The sequence below is a fragment of the Aquarana catesbeiana genome, linkage group LG02 (assembly GCF_042186555.1).
Source record: "Aquarana catesbeiana isolate 2022-GZ linkage group LG02, ASM4218655v1, whole genome shotgun sequence".
Lineage (NCBI taxonomy): Eukaryota > Metazoa > Chordata > Amphibia > Anura > Ranidae > Aquarana > Aquarana catesbeiana.
Genome location: NC_133325.1, coordinates 349619746 through 349643018, shown reverse-complemented (window position 1 = coordinate 349643018; position 23273 = coordinate 349619746). Strand labels below are relative to the sequence as shown.

At 40.3% G+C, this 23273-nt stretch overlaps 1 protein-coding gene across 6 annotated transcripts in view; it reads left to right on the top strand.

Annotated features, from left to right (window-relative positions):
* The window catches only part of CBLB (Cbl proto-oncogene B), a 333732-nt gene that overhangs the window by 136035 nt on the left and 174424 nt on the right, over window positions 1–23273 (top strand). For all 6 annotated transcript variants that reach the window (XR_012241626.1, XM_073614961.1, XM_073614960.1 and 3 more), the window contains exons 5-7: window positions 5493–5614; window positions 5785–5922; window positions 15836–15923. Coding sequence is in view for 5 of the 6 variants with exons in the window: in XM_073614961.1 (XP_073471062.1) it covers window positions 5493–5614; window positions 5785–5922; window positions 15836–15923 (348 nt within the window). In the remaining variant the exon portion in view is untranslated. The remainder of the gene's footprint in view (window positions 1–5492; window positions 5615–5784; window positions 5923–15835; window positions 15924–23273) is intronic.

Sequence of the window (23273 nt, the reverse complement as noted above, 5' to 3'; positions counted from 1 at the left end):
ATGCCCGGCAGCCGTGATGTTCGCCGGGCACCCACGAGCGCTCCTGACAGAGCAGGAACGGGGATCTGTGTGTGTAAACACACAAATCCATGTTCCGTCAGGGGAGGGAAGACAGATCGTGTGTTCCTTGTATATAGGAACACTGATCAGTCTCCTCCCCCAGTCAGTCCCATCCCCCCACAGTTAGAACACACAGTGAGGGAACACATTTAACCCCTTAATCGCCCCCTAGTGTTAACCCCTTCACTACCAGTGGAATTTTCACAGTAATCAGTGGCTGTTTATAGCACCGATCGCTGTATAAATGTGAATGGTTTCAAAACATGTCCAATCTGTCCACCACAATTTTGGAGTCCCGATAAAAATCACAGATCGCCGCCATTACTATTTAAAAAAAATAAGAATGCCATAAATCAATAACTTATTTTGTAGGCGCTATAACTTTTGCGCAAACTAATCAATATTTTTTTTTTTTTACCAAAAAAATGTAGAAGAATACATATTGGCCTAAACTAAGGAAAACATATATATTTTTTTTTAAACTGGGAAACTGGGATATTTATTATAGCAAAAAGTAAAAAATATTGTGTTTTTTTCTAAATTGTCAGTATTCTTTTGTTTATAGCGCAAAAAATAAAAACCGCAGACATGATCAAAACCACCAAAAGAAAGCTCTGTTTGTGGGAAAAAAAGGATGTCAATTTGGTTTCCGTACAGCGTCGCATGACTGCGCAATTGTCTGTTAAAGCGACGCAGTGCCGTATCGCAAAAAATGGCCCTGGAAGGGGGTAAATTCTTCCGGGGCTGAAGTGGTTAAACACATTTGAAGAAGTTAAACTTGTGTCTTTGTTGTTTGTGCCTGATTAAAGCGGTTGTAAAGGTAATTTTTTTTTTAAAAAAAAATAACAAACATATCATACTTACCTTCACTGTGCAGCTCGTTCTGCACAGAGTGGCCCCGAACCTGCTCTTCTGGGGTCCCTCGGCGGCTGTTTCAGCTCCTCCCCGCAAGCATTCACCACCTTAATGCGAGCTCCCTCGCATGGTGGTGAGTGCTTGCGGGCGCGCTCCCGTGATACAGCCGGCGGCTATAGCCGCTCGCTGTATCACTCGGCCCCGCCCCCCGGCGCGCCGCGTCATCGGATGTGATTGACAGCAGCGCGAGCCAATGGCTGCGCTGCTTTCAATCCATCCACTGCAGCCAATCAGCGACCAGGCTGAGCTGCAGCGAAGATGACAAGAACGTGCAGCGAAGATTCGAGGCGTCAGGTAAGTAAAACGGGGGGGCTGGGGGCGGCGGTACTGTCAAAAGTTTTTTCACCTTAATGCATAGAATGCATTAAGGTGAAAAAATTTTTACCTTTACAACCCCTTTAAGCATTTATGCTGCTTGCTGGCTATTATTTTGCTATTCATCTTAAATGTTTAGTTTATAACCTTGAATTAGGTGTGACTTTTTAAGGTTATAGATGTGTTTTTTTTCCCCAAAAAGGAAACTTTTTGGGAGTGTTTGTACTGTCCTAGCATATTTCTTTGATATGTTTTATACTAGATAGTAAGGGGAGAAGCTTTTTGTCTTAAAAATGTTAGTCTTTTTTTTCTTCCCTTTTTAAGTATTAAAAAATCAAGCAGTTACTTAATATCACCAAAATAAAGTCGAACATGCAATAGCTCTTACCATTGGTGATGAGTGAAGTAGTTTGCCTGAAGTAGGGTGTCAAGAATCATCCCAATCCACAGTGGTAAGATTGCTGATATGCTTTGATAGCCATAGTAATCCGCTCCAGAAAGAGTTTTTCATTTTTTTACGCTTACTACCCTGTTTCCCTGAAAATAAGACCTTGTGTGATTGCCAGTGATGGCTGCAATATAAGCCCTACCCCCCAAATAAGCCCTAGTTAAAGTCCTTGTAGGTCTTATTTTCAGGGTAGGACTTATTTTCAGGGAAACAGGGTAGGGCTTATTTTGGGGGTAGGGCTTATATTGCAGCCATCACTGACAATCACGCTAGGTCTTATTTTCGGGGAAACAGGGTAGTAACCATCTCTATACTGAGACCAGTTTTTTTTAGTGATGGGTGGCCCTATCTAATATGTAATGGAGGTGTAAGCAGGGATTCAAGAGGAACAATCATTATACACATGGCCCTTTGAATAATCTTATCATTGGTCAAACAGTACCTTGAAAAAGTATTCATACCCCTTGAAATTGTCTATGTTTTGTCATGTTACAACCAATATCGTAAATGTATTTTATTGGGATTTTATGTGATAGACCAACACAAAGTGGCGCATAATTGTGAAATGGAAGGAAAATGATAAATGGTTTTCCAAATTTTATTCAAGTAATTATCTGAAAAGTGTGGCGTGCATTTGTATTCAGACCCTTTTACTCTGATACCCCTAGCTAAAATCTAGTAGAACCAATTGCCTTCAGAAGTCACCTAATTAGTAAATAGAGTCCACCTGTGTGTAATTTAATTTCAGTATAAATAGAGCTGTTCTTTGAAGCCCTCAGAGGTCTATTAGAGAATCTTAGTGAACAAGCCACATCATGAAGGCCAAGGAACGCACCAGACAGGTCAGGGATAAAGTTGTGGAGAAGTTTAAAGCAGCATTAGGTTATAAAAAAAAAATGTCCTGAGCTTTGAACATCTCACTGAGCACTGTTCAATTCATCATCCAAAAATGGAAAACTTATGGCATAACTGCAAAGACATGGCCGTCCACCTAAACGGACAGGCCGGGCAAAGAGCATTAATCAGAGAAGCGGCCAAGAGGCCCTTGGTAACTCTGGAGGATTTGCAGAGATCAACAGCTCAGGGGGGAGAATCTGTCCACATAACAACTATTATGCCCCATACACAAGGTCGGACTTTGTTCGGACATTCCGACAACAAAATCCTAGGATTTTTTCCGACGGATGTTGGCTCATCTTGTCTTGCATACACACGGTCACACAAAGTTATCGGAAATTCCGATCGTTCTAAATGAGGTGACGTAAAGCACCTAAGTTGGGACTATAAACGGGGCAATGGCCAATAGCTTTCATCTCTTTATTTATTCTGAGCATGCGTTGCAGTTTACGACAAGCCATTCTGTACACAACTAATATCGATTGGCATCAAGAACTCTTTGAACGCTGTTAGCTGTAAGATGTTTTTTGGGGCAAAGGGCAAGCAAGACCTTGTAACTGGCCTTCCCAAAGATTTGTAAATATTTTTTTGCTTGTTTCCATGTGCGAAAGCAGTTCTGGGACAGGCATTGCACTGTATAAAATTGGTGTACTCTACACTTGTAGGCTTGGGTGGGATAGACTGCCAACAGAGGATCATAACTGCCAGTCTAGCAAGTTCCCGTTACCAATCCCATGGAATAGGGAAAGCCCTTTACGTACATTTGTATGTACTGAAAAGAAACCATGATATGCAGTATCTAAAATCATATGCTATATTTACTTGAATACATCAGCCTCCCATGGAAGTTTTGTTTTTCTCATCTAAAAATAACATTTGAAAAGCTGTGAGATTTCACATTTCCTTCCTGTATAATTGATATTTTTTCCACAGCACAATAATAAGTAGTAGGATTCTGAAAGAATTTTTTCTTTTCCTTTTTTTGGAGCAAAAAGAAAACAAAAAAATAAATAAAAATAAACTGTAAATGCACCTATAATTAGTTACAGCGATTGAGTCTATTGTCTGAATGTTGTTGCAAAGTTTAGACTGAACTGTTTATCTTTTTAGAAAGTGCTGACTGATTTTGTTGTGTGTTTTTGGCCTTTTTTTTTCCTGTGGAGGAGATAAAAATAATCCACTTTGGAACCCATCATGGCACAAGCTTGTCTGGGGTATTTCCACAGAATCCTAATACTGCTTCTGAAACTATTTCCTTTTATCTTCACATTTTCACAGGGATGCAACTTAAGCTGATTTAGACTAAGTTTTGTTATTAAATGAAGTGGCTTAAAGATTAGGAAAAAAAAATACGCTTGTATATTAGAAGTGATGTTACATTCACACATTATTGCACAGTAATTCATAGTGTTCAAGGTCTGCTGCTCTTGGACATTGAAGAACAACTCCAGAAAATCTTATCTGTTGCTAATATGTGCTGGCAATGTTTGAGAATATTTAGGGTCTGAACAGTGCTATACAATTCCTTGTCATTCTTTTATTACTGTGCATATGTGCCATAATTTCATATCAGGAAAGCTGAGGCCATTGACTTAGATCATGTCTGAAGTCTGTTCTGTAAATGTTATATTACACATACCATTGCTGTGTTACCAGGTGTTTTGAAATGGCCAGGCATATTTTAGATTTTCTGTGTCAGTAAGCTGTATTTGCACATCGTGAGTCTTCAGGACTGGGGCCACCCTGCATAGAAAGAGACTCTTCATTATCCTTCCCACAGCCTGACCTGCCGGTCTTGGCTTTCTGATAAGGTGTGCTGGCTCTTTAGCATTTTTCTTTACAGGGCTATATAGAATAGGCTTAGAATGTGGCTTAGAGCAGGTTTAGAGTTAGTCAGGTTTTGACTAAACTTCTACTTCAAGATCTGCAATCACCACAGAGACATATACATTACACAAAATGTTCTGAAATACATGTCAGCAGTAGTGGATGGGATGTTGTGGATATATTCATATAAAGCAAGGAGTGTCCTTTTGCCTATGGCTGGGGGACCTGCGCTTTTCACAAAACAGTCTCACTTTAATGCAACCCTCTCCAGCAACTTATGCTTTTACCCTCTTTATGTTCCACTGTTGCGCTGTTCAACTTTCAGGCATGAGTAAAAGAAGCCCAGTGTAAGCTCTGAGTTGCTGTAGTTGGAGCTTAAACTGGACTGTGATAGCACTGGGACAATCATCATGTACTTGTGCTGTCACATGAGAGAGGGGAATGAGTCACATGCTCTATTATACCCGGAAGTACCAGTTATTTTCTTTTGCTCCTGGCAGCTGAACAGAGCAGTGGGGGGTGAAGGAAAGGCAAACGTGTGTGCTACTAGGTTGGGAGGACCCGGCATAGGCAAAACACAGGCTTTCTTTAAAAGTGCATTTTCATGGGCGTTAAGCACAGAGCCTTTTCTTTGGCTCAGTGTTATTCTGTTTAAACAACTTTGTCAAAAGGTATCTCTGAACTCTGGTATATAAGGGTATACGGTATATTTATAATTATATACCATTTATTAATGGTATATAATGACTTCAACCTCATTTTGCTTGGCTGCTTGTGGCAATGCATAGCATATGTAACATCAGTATGATTTTTTTTTTTTTTTTTTTTTGTAGATATGAGTAAACAAGGCTGTTCTTTCTTTTAAATATATGAGCACTATGGTTTCATTATAATCATTTTAAATTCTGTGCATTGTATAAGTTTTTACTGAGCTGTGAATTTTTCAAAGATCTAAGCTCTTAAAATAGATTGCTTTTTTATTAATGTTTGAACTGACACCAGTTTCTTTTCTCCCACCTTCATTCCTCAGCCTTGGAGCTCCATATTAAGGAACTGGAACTTTTTAGCAGTGACTCACCCTGGTTATATGGCATTTTTAACATATGACGAGGTCAAGGCGCGTTTACAGAAGTACAGCACTAAACCAGGAAGGTAAACAGTTATTTTCCTTGTGGGTTTTTTGTTCCCACTTCAAAGTTTTACAAGTGTTCTATGTAATGTTTTTTTTTCCTCTTTTTGTCTTCTTTTCTGGAGTTTATTCTGTCGTGATTTGTTTGTATTAAACATTTTAATTTGTGATGTATGTATTTTTGTCTTTTCAGTTACATTTTTAGATTGAGTTGCACAAGACTGGGACAATGGGCTATTGGATATGTGACTGGTGATGGGAATATTCTGCAGACGATACCTCATAACAAACCATTGTTTCAAGCTCTTATCGATGGCAGTCGAGAAGGATTGTAAGTATATAAGAATACTTGGGGAAGAACGGTCCAATATTTTAAATGTTATGTCTAAGACCCAGGCTTATGTGGAAATGTATATAAAAAATTTGTTTTTTCTTCTGTATATTGTGTGTCAGAACCAATCAGGTCTGACCCAGGAGAAAACAATGAATCTATCTCCCTATTCTGCTATTTGTAAGCTTTCCTACCATTCAGCATGATATAGTAGTTCAGCTACAGACACAAAAAATTCAGAGTGTTTGTCGTTGGAAGGCATAGACACTGTCCTCATTGTGAAAAATGAATTGATTGCATTTAGTTAGTCAAAATTTACTCATTGAAAAAATTGTTGCTTTTCTAGTCATACTTTAGAGCAGTGTTGCATTAAGGAATTAAGGAAGGTTCCATTAATCAGAATACTTTTAATCCCAAAGGGAAATTATTGAGACACAGCCGAACTCAACAAAGACAACACAAGATCATAACAATGTAAAGAACAAGACAGAATTACCTAAGGCTCTGTTTCCACTAGTGCGACTTTTCATGCGACTTGGGACTGAAAAGTCGCATGACAAATTGTTTCCCATGATTTCCAATGAGTACCGTTCATATCTGTGCGACTTCAAGTCGCAGCGACTTCAAAGTAGTCCCTGCACTACTTTGGTCCCACTTTGATGCGACTTGAGGTCTATAGATACAGGCATTGCTTCAAATCGCGGTAAAAAGTCGCGGTAAAATCGCGGTAAAAAATCGCGGCAAAATCGCGCGACTTTGGGGACGCACTAGTGGAAACCTAGCCTAACAGAATTTCCAATAACAGCCATTATTACCAAAAAAAAAACAAATTAAAACTCTACACTAATAATCCATCCATAAAATTAAAATACAACATAGTATAAAAAACACAGATTAAAAAATATCAGAAAAACAAACTACCAAAATGCAAACAATACACCACTCTCTCCGGCACCACCCCAAATAGTAATTAACATAATACTTACCAACATGCTATAAAAACTACATAAAAATCCTGATCATAAACCAGGTTTAAATTCTCACTCCCAGCCCTCACAAAGAAGAATTATATTAATTATAATTTTGAACGGGCTGCCAACGTACCACAACTCCACCAAAATTGGACATGAGCTATTTTCTTCTAGCACAGTGCCCAAAATGTATGGCATATGCAGTGTGGAGCACTGCAGTGCAGGTCTGTTTCCTGCTAATATTTTAGTACATGGAGGTGCCATTTAAAATCAGTGACTACACACTACATTGGTTTTCTGGCTTTACATGTACATCAGTGTGTATTTCACATGGATGCATTTTTGGGTACCTTCACATGTGGACTCCAAAGACATGTTGGTAGGTTAATTAGATCCTGTCTAAATTGGCCCTAGTATGAATGTGAGTTAGGGACCTTAGATTGTAAGCTCCTTGAGGGTAGGGACTGATGTGAATGTACAATGTATATATAAAGCGCTGCGTAAATTGACGGTGCTATACAAGTACCTGAAATAAAAAAATAAAAATGTGGAAATGTGTATGATCACAGAAAATGTACATGTAAGTATGCATGTTAATGTGCCCGTATAGTTGCATTTATCTCTCAGCTGCTACCCTCCTCATTTGTTTGACTCTCTGATGCCAGTTACTGGTGTAAGGTACTACAAGCTGCTCACTAATTTCTGGTGATCCCTTCTTGACCTAATTGTTACGTGGGCCTGTTAGCGTTTGCTTTGTTGCCTACCCAGTGGATTGCTTTGAACATCCCATGGTTAAAGACTAAAGAACCTGTGTCCTGTACTGTACGACAAAAAAGAAAATCGGATTTGGACTTGTAAAAAACGTTTCTTAGGTACAGTGCAGGGCACAGGTCCTACCCTCCTGAGGCTTGCTGGGAGTGGGGGGAGGGGGGGTTATATAAGACATGTCCCTGCAGCTTTCTTTTTGCTACTATTAAAGATAAAGGTCCTGTGTCGTGTTCTGTACTTTACTACAAGAAACAGATTTTACTGGGAAGTCAAAAGCCAACAGCCATGCAATGTTTTATGTGGCGATGGATGCACACAGCCTGGTGCTCCGGCACGAATACCCCAATAGCACAAGGCTCTTTCTATGGAAGAATCTTGAGAAGAGAAGGAGCAGAGAGCACCAACGGGGGACCCCAGAAGAGGAGGTATGTGACAGCTCTGTGCAAAACTATTGCACAGAGCAGGTAAAAATAACAACTTTTTTATTGATGTAAAAAAAAATTAAGTTTTACATTTGCTTTAATGATTCTCCATGTTAGTACAACCCAACCTCTTATGTGTTCATGAAAACAAAGCTGTTCCAACCACCACCTTGCTGTGTGTAGCTATCATAGAAGCAAACCCCACACAACAATGTGAATGGATGACTCTCTAGCAATGGTGGCTGGTTGGTTTTTCTTTTTGGGGGGGGCAAACAAAAAATCCCCCCTCGGCGGTGTGGCATGGGCCTGAAACAGCGAAGGAGGCAAAGGAGAACACAGAAGAGCAAGAATCACAGATACAATAACAGTAATTCATACACAGACCAATGAATAACGGTGTTTAGGAAAATATCGGCTTTTTAACAGTGAATCCTTCTCACCTTAAATATATAAGTGTGTGTGTGTGTGTGTATATATATATATATATATATATATATATATCAGTATCTTGCAAAAGTATATATATATATATATATTCATATATATATATATATATATATATATATATATATATATATATATATATATATATATATATATATATATTAATATCTTGCAAAAGTGAGTACACCCTTCACATTTGTGTAAATATTTTGTTATACCTTTTCATGTGACAACACTGAAGAAATTGAGAAAGATTAAGGGTTTAACGTGTAGCCTCACTGGGTGACACTGTGGATACACAAATAATAGTGTGCCAACATCCCAACAATGGGTATATAAAGACTAGAGGCTAGAAAATTGGACTTTAAAGGCACACGGGTAGACCATATAAAAAATAACTGGGGTTTTATTTATTTGTAGAAAATTATTAAAGAATCATTTTTACACATAGATATATATATGACCCACACATAACTTCTGACGTCACTTCCAAAATAAACAGTAACAATAATACAGCCAATAGTATGATTGAAATTCCAATAGCAGTAATAAAGTGAAGATGTAGACATGGAATAGTTTGAGTCAGAGTGTGGATCCAAATACAAGATATTCGCTCTACATGTTGTGCGTAGGGATACGCTTCTTCAGGAGCATAAACATCTATTAAACATATATGGAGAACATAAAATAAGTAAACCATTTTTAAACATAACATAAAAAACGTAATATTCAAAAACAGATACAGAAAATGCTCCGATAGGGTCAAATGGGCTACAAGCAACCACCCAATGGGAAGGGCCACCTGGAGGCAATAAGCAAAGCCTCTCAGTTGGAACACATATATATAGATGAAGTGTATAGATAATCAGCACAAAAAATGTGGAAATTGTTTCTATAGTAACCTGATGTCTCTTTACTGCACATATATAACAGGATGTAAGCTTAATGGTACTCACAAGTAAAGTATTTAATGTAAACAAAATTAACGCCGGACTGTTAGGAAGGTAAATAGAAAGCCAACCAATCCAGGATGTAGGTTCTATAAATAGAAGAGGAAAGTGCAAGACTATAGATTAAAAAAGCATATTAACCACTTCAATACAGGGCACTTATACACCTTCCTGCCCAGACCAATTTTCAGCTTTCAGCGCTGTCGCAGTTTGAATGACAATTGCGCGGTCATGCTACACTGTACCCAAACTAAATTTTTATCATTTTGTTCCCACAAATAAAGCTTTCTTTTGGTGGTATTTGATCACCTCTGCGGTTTTTGCTAAACAAATAAAAAAACACCGAAAATTTTGAAAAAAATAAAAGTTTTGCTTTTGTTTCTGTTAAAAAAATTTGTAAATAAGCAAGTTTTCTCTTTCACTGATGGGCACTGATAAGGGGGCACTGCAAGACACTGATACGGCGGCACCGATGAGGTGGCACCAATGAGTGGGCACTGGCAGGCACTGATATGCGGCACTGATGGGCACTGGTAGGCAGCATTGATGGGTGGCACTGATGGGCATTGATAGGCGGCACTGATTGGCACTTATGGGTGGCACTGGTTGGCACTGATGGGCACTGATAGGCGACACTGATGGGCACTGAAAGGTGGCACTGCTGGGCACTGATATGGTGGCTTTGATAGGCGGCACTGATGGGCACTGATGGGCACTGATACGTGGCACTGATGGGCACTGATACGCTGCACTGATATGAGGCACTGATGGGCATCCCTGGTGGCACTGGCAGTGGTAGGCATTGGAGTAGGCACTGATTTTCAGCTGCCTGGGCACAGATTGGCATTTCCCTGGGGGTCTAGGGGCATACCTGGTGGTCCAGTGTGGATGGCTTCCCTGGTGGTCCTGGGCGGCTTCCCTGGTGGTCCTGGGCGGGATCCGAGGGGGGGCTGTGCTGATAAACAATCAGCACAAACCCCCCCCTGTCAGAAAGAGCAGCCAATCGGCTCTCCTCTACTCGCGTCTGTCAGACGCGAGTGAGGAAAAGCCGATCACCGGCTCTTTCTATTTACATCGTGATCAGCCGTGATTGGACACGGCTGATCACGTGGTAAAGAGTCTCCGTCAGAGACTCTTTGCCTAGATCGGTGTTGCAGGGTGTCAGACTGACACCCCGCAACAACGATCGCCGCGATGCGCGCCCCCGGGGGCGCGCAGCGGCTCGATATTCCTGATCACGTCATACGACGTCCGGTCAGGAATATCAAACCACTTTGCCGCCATCATTTGGTAATAGGACAGGCGGCAAGTGGTTAATCAGTGGTATCTGATGCCGATATATGCTAGATTACATGCATAGTATCAGGTCAGCAATATAGTACTGATAGAAGTAATAATAATAATGTGAAGAGGGGAGAGAAAAAAATAGGTTTTGAAAAAGGATTAGGGCTTACCATATAGTCATCAGCCACTGAGATATTGTAATTGCAGTTTGCTGGTAAGCAAGGGGATATATAAATATATCCAGGGATAAATAGCCAGCACACAGCTAGGGAGACATAAGTGCTGATGGTGTAATATAGCCTATGTGTATTAAGGTTACAGAGCTTGTCCAGACATTGTAGGGAAACATGCTTAAGGCTCAAAGAGGGCTGGTACCTATAGTAGGAAAAAGACAATATAGCGTCAAAACGAATGACAAGCCATTTGTAAGGAATAGAAAAGACGTTCCAGTAAAAGAATTTAGCGTTGTTACCTTATGAGTTCGAACCGCGATGTGTGCTGTGTATATCTCCTGGTATCCCTTTAGTAGCTGCATCAGATACCACTGATTAATATGCTTTTTTAATCTATAGTCTTGCACTTTCCTCTTCTATTTATAGAACCTACATCCTGGATTGGTTGGCTTTCTATTTACCTTCCTAACAGTCCGGCGTTAATTTTGTTTACATTAAATACTTTACTTGTGAGTACCATTAAGCTTACATCCTGTTATAAGACATCAGTAAAGAGACATCAGGTTACTATAGAAACAATTTCCACATTTTTTGTGCTGATTATCTATACACTACATCTATATATATGCGTCCCAACTGAGGGTCTTTGCTTTTTACCTCCAGGTGGCCCTTCCCATTGGGTGGTTGCTTGTAGCCCATTTGACCCTATTGGAGCATTTTCTGTATCTGTTTTTGAATATTAAGTTTTTTATGTTATGTTTAAAATTAGTTTACTTATTTTATGTTCTCCATATATATTTAATAGTTCTTTATGCTCCTGAAGAAGCATATCCCTACGCACAACATGTAGAGCGAATATCTTGTATTTGGATCCACACTCTGACTCAAACTATTCCATGTCTACATCTTCACTTGATTACTGCTATTGGAATTTCAATCATTATACTATTTGGTGTATTATTTTTACTGTTTATTTTGGAAGTGACGTCAGAAGTTATGTGTGGGTCATATAATACCAGTTTCATGATATATATATATATATATATATATATATATATATATATATATATATATATATATATATATATATATATATACATATATATATATATATGTAAAAATGATTTTTTAATAGTTTTCTACAAATAAAACCCTAATTATTTTTATATGGTCTACCGTGTGCCTTTAAAGTCCAATTTTCTAGCCTCTAGTCTTTATAAACACTGAAGAAATGACACTTTTCTACAATGTAAAGTAGTGAGTGTACAGCTTGTATATCAGTGTAAATTTGCTGTCCTTTCAAAATAACTCAACACGCAGCCATTAATGTCTAAACCGCTGGCAACAAAAGTGAGTACACCCCTAAGTGAAAATGTCCAAATTGGGCCCAATTAGCCATTTTCCCTACCCGGTGTCATGTGACTCGTTAGTGTTACAAGGTCTCAGGTGTGAATGGGGAGCAGGTGTGTTAAATTTGGTGTTATCGCTCTCACTCTCTCATACTGATCACTGAAAGTTCAACATGGCACCTCATGGCAAATGACTATGAGGATCTCAAAAAAAGAATTGTTGCTCTACATAAAGATGGCTTAGGCTATAAGAAGATTGGCAAGACCCTGAAACTGAGCTGCAGCACGGTGGCCAAGACCATACAGCAGTTTAGCAGGACAGGTTCCACTTTAGAACAGGCCTCGACATGGTCAACCAAAGAAGTTGAGTGCACGTACTCAGCATCATATCCAGAGGTTGTCTTTGGAAAATAGATGTACGAGTGCTGCCAGCATTGTTGCAGAGGTTGAAGGGGTGGGGGGTCAGCCTGTCAGTGCTCAGACCATCACTCTTACTCACTCACTTTTGTTGCCAGCGATTTTAGACATTAATGGCTGTGTGTTGAGTTATTTTGAGGGAACAGCACATTTATATGATTAAACAAGCTGTACACTCACTACTTTACATTGTAGCAAAGTGTAATTTCATCAAAAAAGATATAATAAAATATTTACAAAAATGTGAGGGGTGTGTAATTATTTTTTTTTTTTTTTGCTGCTGCTGCAAATATTACATTCTCACTCCATAGTAAATATGTAATTTGTTCATGACAACTAAATATTTACTTATAAAACAATTATGAACTTTAACTGCAGATAACATTCATTCCGTAATGTTTGCAAAATTAGCCTTTGGTAACACTGAGTACTATCAGATATGCTGCAAGATATTTCTGTGCTAAGCTTAGAAAGGCAGTATTAACTTTTTGGATGAATCACTCTCCTCCTGTCACATGAATGTGGCAAAATCCACTCAAAAAAGTTCATACGGGCATGAAGTGCCTGAGGTAACATTTTAAAGACTTTTGTGCAGTATTTAGTAAAATAGTGACCTCAAGGAGAGCACTTGGCAAGTCAAGTACAAAGTCTGCTGATATTTGGTTTACAGTCATAAAGCAGACCTGAAGTTAAAAACTGCCCATTTGATCCTTTTTCTGCTGCTAATAAATGTGCCCCCACCCAAAAACACTTCTCTTTCTACATGCATGGGTCCACTGGATTCTTACCAGCTGAAGACTCATTTGGGTTGATTTAATAAAGATTGTGCTCTTTACTAATGCAGTTGTTCCAGAGCTTTAGTAAATTAGATGAAGCTTCACTTTGCAAAGAATACCCACATGCACATGATTGGATGATGATAGTCAGCAATGCTCCCCCTCATTTACTAACCTATAGAGCAGGGATATGCAATTAGCGGGCCTCCAGCTGTTGCAAAACTACAAGTCCCATCATGCCTCTGCCTCTGGGTGTCATGCTTTTGGCTGTCAGAGCCTTGCTATGCCTCATGGGAATTGTAGTTCTGCAACAGCTGGAGGTCTGCTAATTGCATATCCCTGCTATAGAGCAACTGCACTTGCAAAGTGAATAGTCTGTTTGCCTTTTTTAAATCAACCCTACTGCTTCCTGCTACGTTAGGTTAAGAAACTTATTGGATGTCTTGAACTGAGCAGACTGTCCCTCTACCACAAACAAAACTTGCCTTTGGCCGTGGCTGGCTTGGAACACCCAAATCAGGGAGAGATTCCTTACTCTTTTAGTCCTGTTATAATTTGAGATGTTTATACATACTCATTTTGTTTAATTAAGTGCCTACCTCAATGTGCCTAGATCCCAGGAGCCTTGAGAGCACAGTATATAAAGTGCTGATATCAGTTTAGAAAGTGAGCGCTGCACCCTCTCTTCCCCACTACCATCTATTCTTAATATAATAGTTGTGCCTTCCTGACCTATAGAAAATTAGAGACCTTATGCAGTCTGTCTACGTGCAGCTCCCCCCCGTTCCCCCTAAATACTTACCTGAGCCCGATCTCGATCCAGCAATGTGCCTGTGAGCAGTAGCTCTGCTCTCTCTCCTCACTGAACATTGGCTCCTGCAGCTGTCAGATAAATCCAGTGCCGGGGGGGGGGGGGGGGGTCTCAATAGACTGTTATGATGGCACTCAGAAGGCAGGAGGAGCCAGGAGGGGGAGGATGCTGGGGCTGCTCTGTGCAAAAACACAGGTAAGTATGACATGTTTGTTAGTTAAAAAAAAAACAACCTTTCAATCACTTTAATGGACTCAATCTGGCTGTGTATGAATCTTCAGTGACAGTACAGCTGACATGGCATATTTTATAGTCTGCTAGATTCCAGACTATATCAACCTTACAGAGTATGTGATTTAACTCAATAATGAAAATGAGACCAAATCGAAAATATTGAATATGTCAATATCAAGTGAGATGAGAAAGACACTCGGTTTGCAAACACTAGATTAGAATGGCTGTGTTCGGTAGTGTAACCAAGCACTTCTAGGAAGACAAGTGTTCCAGCCAAATGTATGAATGCTTAGGAAGATGTGATAATTTAGGCCTGTCAGCTGTAGAGTACAAGTAGGGATATCCCTGCTGCTAAGGATTGTGTTTTACTTGAGGACCTCTACTTAACTAATGCTCAAGTTGAATAAATTCTAAAACCTATTAGACAGGTGTTACAGTTGAGCTGAGCATCACTTGCGATAATTGGGCTTGTGTAGGGGTTACATGTGGAAAGATAATATGTGAAAAGCAATAATCCTTTAATGCATATTGTTCGGTTTGGGTGGTTCTGAATGAATAAGCAGATCATAGTTTGCTGATTTACAAACGTTGAGTTTAACATATTTCAAATAGGTTTACATTTTTACTTTGAAATTTACTAATTACTTGCTTCTTAATCTGTCCATGCATTCCCAGATAAAATGTAACCAAATTTTTAACAAATACACATTTTATGCAGGCCATACATTATACAATTTTCTTCAATTTACTTTAGATTTACCTTCGACTATTTAATGCAAGGGCCTGTCTGATTGCATACAAATTGAAAGCGTTTATAGGTTTGTCCTCGCATGATATGGTTTTAGTAACTCTAAAGGAAAATTGTGCAAGAAAATTGTATAATGTATGGCCACACTTAGAACCAAGATTCTGAAGAAGTAGTCCATATTATTTCAGGAAGGTTTGCAAGTGGTCCTTGACATGAAATAGTGAGCCAATGTTACAGACAACCTGAGCCTTGCATCTATATAATATTACCTATATGTGGGCTGTATGTATACCTTCAGGTTATATTTCTATTTTACATGATTTACATTTCTTCAACCTACAAAAACATAATGGGCAAAAGGGATTTAGGACCAGGAATCCGGAAGTCTCTAAACATAAATGATTGTAGATAATGACAAATATAAAACAATGTCTGTTATACTTATGTAACATTAAAGATCTTCTCTTCTTATTCACATTAATGTATTTAGTTGTATGATTCATTGCATAGTTACCAAGTACTAGTTATCTGCCATTGATGAAAGGCCTTTTTTTTTTTTTTTTTAGCTATCTTTATCCTGATGGAAGAAGTTATAATCCTGATTTGACGGGTCTGTGTGAGCCAATGCCACACGATCACATAAAAGTTACCCAGGTAGCTTTGCTTATCATACATGTTTCTCATGAATGCATATTTGATACATTATTACTTGATTATTATCAGCTTCTGCCATAACACTAGGTTATATTGGGTATGTGATATGGAATCCATGGATGGCCGGTGGGTATGCATGAAACAGGAAGTGCATACACTTGACTCCATGCTATTGTGCAAAAATATTAATGAAAAATTAAAGATACACTGGATTTTATTTTACAGACTTTATAATGTTGGATCACGGTTGTGTTTTTCACAACAAAAACATTGCGCTCAATTCACTAAATAATATTTCATTTGATAGTTTAATCACGTGACACATTTTTTCCGAAAATGTCATTTCTTTATCACCTTATGTGGTATTTACCTCAAAAAGCAAAAACACTCGGTTAATACCTCATAAAACTGCATTAACCACTTGCCGACCGCCGCACGACTATATACGTCGACAGAGCGGCACGGGCAGGCAAAAGGACGTTTATGTACGTCCTTGCCTGCCCGCGGGTGGGGGGTCCGATCGGACCCCCCCCCGGTGCCTGCGGCGGTCGGCAAATCTCCCCCGGCGATCGGAGGTGAGGGGGAGGCCATCCATTCGTGGCCCCCCCCTCGCGATCGCTCTCAGCCAATGGGATCATTTCCCTGCCTCTGTATTGTACACAGAGGCAGAGGAAATGATGTCATCTCTCCTCGGCTCGGTATTTTCTGTTCCGGGCCGAGGAGAGAAGACTGCAATGTAAGTGCACCAACACACTACACACAGTAGAACATGTCAGGCACACTAAACACCCCGATCCCCCCCCCGATCGCCCCCGATCTCCCCCCGATCACCCCCCCCCCCCTGTCACAAACTGACACCAAGCAGGTTTTTTTTTTTTTTTTTTTTTTTTCTGATTACTGTATTGGTGTCAGTTTGTGACAGTTACAGTGTCAGGGCAGTGAGTGTTAGGCCCCCTGTAGGTCTAGGATACCCCCCTAACCCCCCCTAATAAAGTTTTAACCCCTTGATCACCCCCTGTCACCAGTGTCGCTAAGCGATCATTTTTCTGATCGCTGTATTAGTGTCGCTGGTGATGCTAGTTATGAACGTAAATATTTAGGTTCGCCGTCAGAGTTTTATAGCGACAGGGACCCCCATATACTATCTAATAAATGTTTTAACCCCTTGATTGCCCCCTAGTTAACCCTTTCACCACTGATCACTGTATAACCGTTACGGGTGACGCTGGTTAGTTTGTTTATTTTTTATAGTGTCAGGGCACCCGCCGTTTATTACTGAATAAAGATTTAGCCCCCTGATCGCCCGACGGTGATATGCGTCGCCCCAGGCAGCGTCAGATTAGCGCCAGTACCGCTAACACCCACACACGCAGCATACGCCTCCCTTAGTGGTATAGTATCTGAACGGATCAATATCTGATCCGATCAGATCTATACTAGCGTCCCCAGCAGTTTAGGGTTCCCAAAAACGCAGTGTTAGCGGGATCAGCCCAGATACCTGCTAGCACCTGCGTTTTGCCCCTCCGCCCGGCTCGGCCCAGCCCACCCAAGTGCAGTATCGATCGATCACTGTCACTTACAAAACACTAAACGCATAACTGCAGCGTTCGCAGAGTCAGGCCTGATCCCTGCGATCGCTAACAGTTTTTTTTGTAGCGTTTTGGTGAACTGGCAAGCACCAGCCCCAGGCAGCGTCAGGTTAGTGCCAGTAGCGCTAACACCCACGCACGCACTGTACACCTCCCTTAGTGGTATAGTATCTGAACTGATCAATATCTGATCCGATCAGATCTATACTGGCGTCCCCAGCAGTTTAGGGTTCCCAAAAACGCAGTGTTAGCGGGATCAGCCCAGATACCTGCTAGCACCTGCGTTTTGCCCCTCCGCCCGGCCCAGCCCAGCCCACCCAAGTGCAGTATCGATCGATCACTGTCACTTACAAAACACTAAACACATAACTGCAGCGTTCGCAGAGTCAGGCCTGATCCCTGCGATCGTTAACAGTTTTTTTGGTAGCGTTTTGGTGAACTGGCAAGCGCCAGCGGCCTAGTACACCCCGGTCGTAGTCAAACCAGCACTGCAGTAACACTTGGTGACGTGGCGAGTCCCATAAGTGCAGTTCAAGCTGGTGAGGTGGCAAGCACAAATAGTGTCCCGCTGCCACCAAGAAGACAAACACAGGCCCGTCGTGCCCATAGTGCCCTTCCTGCTGCATTCGCCAATCCTAATTGGGAACCCACCACTTCTGCAGCGCCCGTACTTCCCCCATTCACATCCCCAACCAAATGCAGTCGGCTGCATGAGAGGCATTTTTATGTCCTCCCGAGTACCCCTACCCAACGAACCCCCCCAAAAAAGATGTTGTGTCTGCAGCAAGCGCGGATATAGGCGTGACACCCGCTATTATTGTCCCTCCTGTCCTGACAATCCTGGTCTTTGCATTGGTGAATGTTTTGAACGCTACCATTCACTAGTTGAGTATTAGCGTAGGGTACAGCATTCCACAGACTAGGTGCACTTTCACAGGGTCTCCCAAGATGCCATCGCATTTTGAGAGACCCGAACCTGGAACCGGTTACAGTTATAAAAGTTACAGTTACAAAAAAAGTGTAAAAAAAAAAAAAAAAAAAAAAAAACACAAACAAAAATATAAAATAAAAAATAATAGTTGTCGTTTTATTGTTCTCTCTCTATTCTCTCTTTCTCTATTCTCTCTATTGTTCTGCTCTTTTTTACTGTATTCTATTCTGCAATGTTTTATTGTTATTATGTTTTATCATGTTTGCTTTTCAGGTCTGCAATTTTTTATACTTTACCGTTTACTGTGCTTTATTGTTAACCATTTTTTTGTCTTCAGGTACGCCATTCACGACTTTGAGTGGTTATACCAGAATGATGCTTGCAGGTTTAGGTATCATCTTGGTATCATTCTTTTCAGCCAGCGGTCGGCTTTCATGTAGAAGCAATCCTAGCGGCTAATTAGCCTCTAGACTGCTTTTACAAGCAGTGGGAGAGAATGCCCCCCCCATCGTCTTCCGTGTTTTTCTCTGGCTCTCCTGTCTCAACAGGGAACCTGAGAATGCAGCCGGTGATTCAGCCAGCTGACCATAGAGCTGATCAGAGACCAGAGTGGCTCCAAACATCTCTATGGCCTAAGAAACCGGAAGCTACGAGCATTTTATGACTTAGATTTCGCCGGATGTAAATAGCGCCATTGGGAAATTGGGAAAGCATTTTATCATACCGATCTTGGTGTGGTCAGATGCTTTGAGGGCAGAGGAGAAATCTAGGGTCTAATAGACCCCAATTTTTTCAAAAAAGAGTACCTGTCACTACCTATTGCTATCATAGGGGATATTTACATTCCCTGAGATAACAATAAAAATGATTAAAAAAAAAAAAAAAATGAAAGGAACAGTTTTAAAATAAGATAAAAAAGCAAAAAAATAATAAAGAAAAAAAAAAAAAAAAAAAAAAAAAGCACCCCTGTCCCCCCTGCTCTCGCGCTAAGGCGAACGCAAGCGTCGGTCTGGCGTCAAATGTAAACAGCAATTGCACCATGCATGTGAGGTATCACCGCGACGGTCAGATCGAGGGCAGTAATTTTAGCAGTAGACCTCCTCTGTAAATCTAAAGTGGTAACCTGTAAAGGCTTTTAAATGCTTTTAAAAATGTATTTATTTTGTTGTCACTGCACGTTTGTGCGCAATTGTAAAGCATGTCATGTTTGGTATCCATGTACTCGGCCTAAGATCATCTTTTTTATTTCATCAAACATTTGGGCAATATAGTGTGTTTTAGTGCATTAAAATGTAAAAAAGTGTGTTTTTTCCCCCAAAAATGCGTTTGAAAAATCGCTGCGCAAATACTGTGTGAAAAAAAAAAATTAAACACCCACCATTTTAATCTGTAGGGCATTTGCTTTAAAAAAATATATAATGTGTGGGGGTTCAAAGTAATTTTCTTGCATAAAAAAATAATTTTTTCATGTAATCAAAAAGTGTCAGAAAGGGCTTTGTCTTCAAGTGGTTAGAAGAGTGGGTGATGTGTGACATAAGCTTCTAAATGTTGTGCATAAAATGCCAGGACAGTTCAAACCCCCCCAAATGACCCCATTTTGGAAAGTAGACACCCTAAGCTATTTGCTGAGAGGCATGTCGAGTCCATGGAATATTTTATATTGTGACACAAGTTGCGGGAAAGAGACAAATTATTATTATTTTTTTTTTTTTTTGCACAAAGTTGTCACTAAATGATATATTGCTCAAACATGCCATGGGAATATGTGAAATTACACCCCAAAATACATTCTGTTGCTTCTCCTGAGTACGGGGATACCACATGTGTGAGACTTTTTGGGAGCCTAGCCACGTATGGGACCCCGAAAACCAAGCACCGCCTTCAGGCTTTCTAAGGGCGTAAATTTTTGATTTCACTCTTCACTGCCTATCACAGTCTCGGAGGCCATGGAATGCCCAGGTGGCACAAACCCCCCCCAAATGACCCCATTTTGGAAAGTAGACACCCCAAGCTATTTGCTGAGAGGTATAGTGAGTATTTTGCAGACCTCACTTTTTGTCACAAAGTTTTGAAAATTAAAAAAAGAAAAAAAAAATTTTTTTTTTTGTCTTTCTTCATTTTCAAAAACAAATGAGAGCTGCAAAATACTCACCATGCCTCTCAGCAAATAGCTTGGGGTGTCTACTTTCCAAAATGGGGTCATTTGGGGGGGTTTGTGCCACCTGGGCATTCCATGGCCTCCGAAACTGTGATAGGCAGTGAAGAGTGAAATCAAAAATGTACACCCTTAGAAATCCTGAAGGCGGTGATTGGTTTTCGGGGTCCCGTACGCGGCTAGGCTCCTAAAAAGTCCCACACATGTGGTATCCCCGTACTCAAGAGAAGCAGCAGAATGTATTTTGGGGTGCAATTCCACATATGCCCATGACCTGTGTGAGCAATATATCATTTAGTGACAACTTTGTGCAAAAAAAAAAAAAAAATAAATAAATAAATTGTCACTTTCCCGCAACTTGTGTCAAAATATAAAATATTCCATGGACTCAACATGCCTCTCAGCAAATAGCTTGGGGTGTCTACTTTCCAAAATGGGGTCATTTGGGGGGGGTTTGTGCCATCTGGGCATTTTATGGCCTTCAAAACTGTGATAGGTAGTGAGGAGTAAAATCAAAAATGTACGCCCTTAGAAATCCTGAAGGCAGTGATTGGTTTTCGGGGCCCCGTATGCGGCTAGGCTCCCAAAAAGTCCCACACATGTGGTATCCCCATACTCAGGAGAAGCAGCTAAATGTATTTTGGGGTGCAATTCCACATATGCCCATGGCCTGTGTGAGCAATATATCATTTAGTGACAACTTTTTGTAATTTTTTTTTTTTTTTTCATTATTCAATCACTTGGGACAAAAAAAATGAATATTCAATGGGCTCAACATGCCTCTCAGCAATTTCCTTGGGGTGTCTACTTTCCAAAATGGGGTCATTTGTGGGGGTTTTGTACTGCCCTGTCATTTTAGCACCTCAAGAAATGACATAGGCAGTCATAAATTAAAGGCTGTGTAAATTCCAGAAAATGTACCCTAGTTTGTAGGCGCTATAACTTTTGCGCAAACCAATAAATATACACTTATTGACATTTTTTTTTACCAAAGACATGTGGCCAAATACATTTTGGCCTAAATGTATGACTAAAATTGAGTTTATTGGATTTTTTTTAGAACAAAAAGTAGAAAATATCATTTTTTTTCAAAATTTTCGGTCTTTTTCCGTGTATAGCGCAAAAAATAAAAACGGCAGAGGTGATCAAATACCATCAAAAGAAAGCTCTATTTGTGGGAAGAAAAGGACGCAAATTTCGTTTGGTTACAGCATTGCATGACCGCGCAATTAGCAGTTAAAGCGACGCAGTGCCAAATTGTAAAAAGTGCTCTGGTCAGGAAGGGGGTAAATCCTTCCGGGGCTGAAGTGGTTAAAGTCATTTTACAAAAGGAAACAAATAATTAAACGCATGAGTTAAATAAGTAGTGGTCAAGGCATGAGGTATTTAAGGAATGTAAAAATATAAGAGCCAATTTGGAGTCTCTACCTTTTCGGATCAGTTTCTCAGCAGTAATGCATAGAAATCTAAATATGGAAAAACACAATCATTGGGGCTTATTTACTTAAAAGTATAACTAAAGGCACATTTTTTTGTATTGGGCAAAGTGGAGATGGGTTAGAACCCATGTCTGTATTTATTGCTGTCTGTGTCCCAATTAGGGATCTTAACCCCTCCTGTTTGTCCTGTTTACTGTTATCATTGAAAGTAAAAGAAACTCCTAAATTTTGGGTTGCCCCATAAAAGTAAAGAGGGGAAATCTTCTAATGGTAACACTGGTTCTGATTAGATTCCCTTAATTTGCAGGGATTTCCTCTCACTTCCTGTTTGGCTATGTTACAGGAAGTGACAGGAAATCTCCCCAATGACAACGTTGTCTTTTTCATTGGTGGAAGAAGGGTATTTATGCATGTGTGATTTTTTTGATACTATTTTCATTCAATATTTGACATTTATAAATATATTTTGTATTTACTTAATGTAACTTAGTTGTTTTTGTTACACCATGTGTATCCTGTGAAAGCAACTTCACTTTGACTGGTTTTCCAGTCACTTTTTTCCTTTTGTATGAATACATATGTTGCAGGAACTGTACTGACTTGGGTTTGATTCACCTAAGTGCGACCCGTGCGGCCCACGTTTGCTCGAGCACTGCAGCCCATTCATTTGAATGAATTGGGCTGCTGTGCTGCCTGAACCGCAGAAAAAAAAGGTGCATGCAACTTTTTAAAAACGTGGCCGCAGGGAAACCACGTGGTCTCTTTGACCATGCGGTTTTCCTGTGGTTCCCGCACCCCCAATTGTGCTGCGGGCTGAGATGCTTGGGACTGCCATTCATTCTGAATGGCAGCCTCCCGTGTCTCGCAAGAGATGCACAACATACTAGCTCATGATGAAATGCTTATCTTAGAACGAAGCCCCTGCACCGTCTCACGGTCACCGCCAAGGGAGCTGACATTTTGCCTTGGCGATTTCTTCCGGGTTCGCAGGTCCGGCGCTGTGAGTGGCCAGAGCCGCAATACCGTTCCAACCTGATATACCGGACCTTCACTGCACATGCGCTGCTGACATCAGTGGCTGCATACAAGGTGAATATCTCCTAAACCGTACAGGTTTAGGAGATATTCATTTTACCAACAAGTAAGCCTTATTATAGGCTTACCTGTAGGCAAAAAAATGCTAAAGAGGTATACAACAGCTTTAATGCATAGAATGCATTAAAATAAAACACTTTC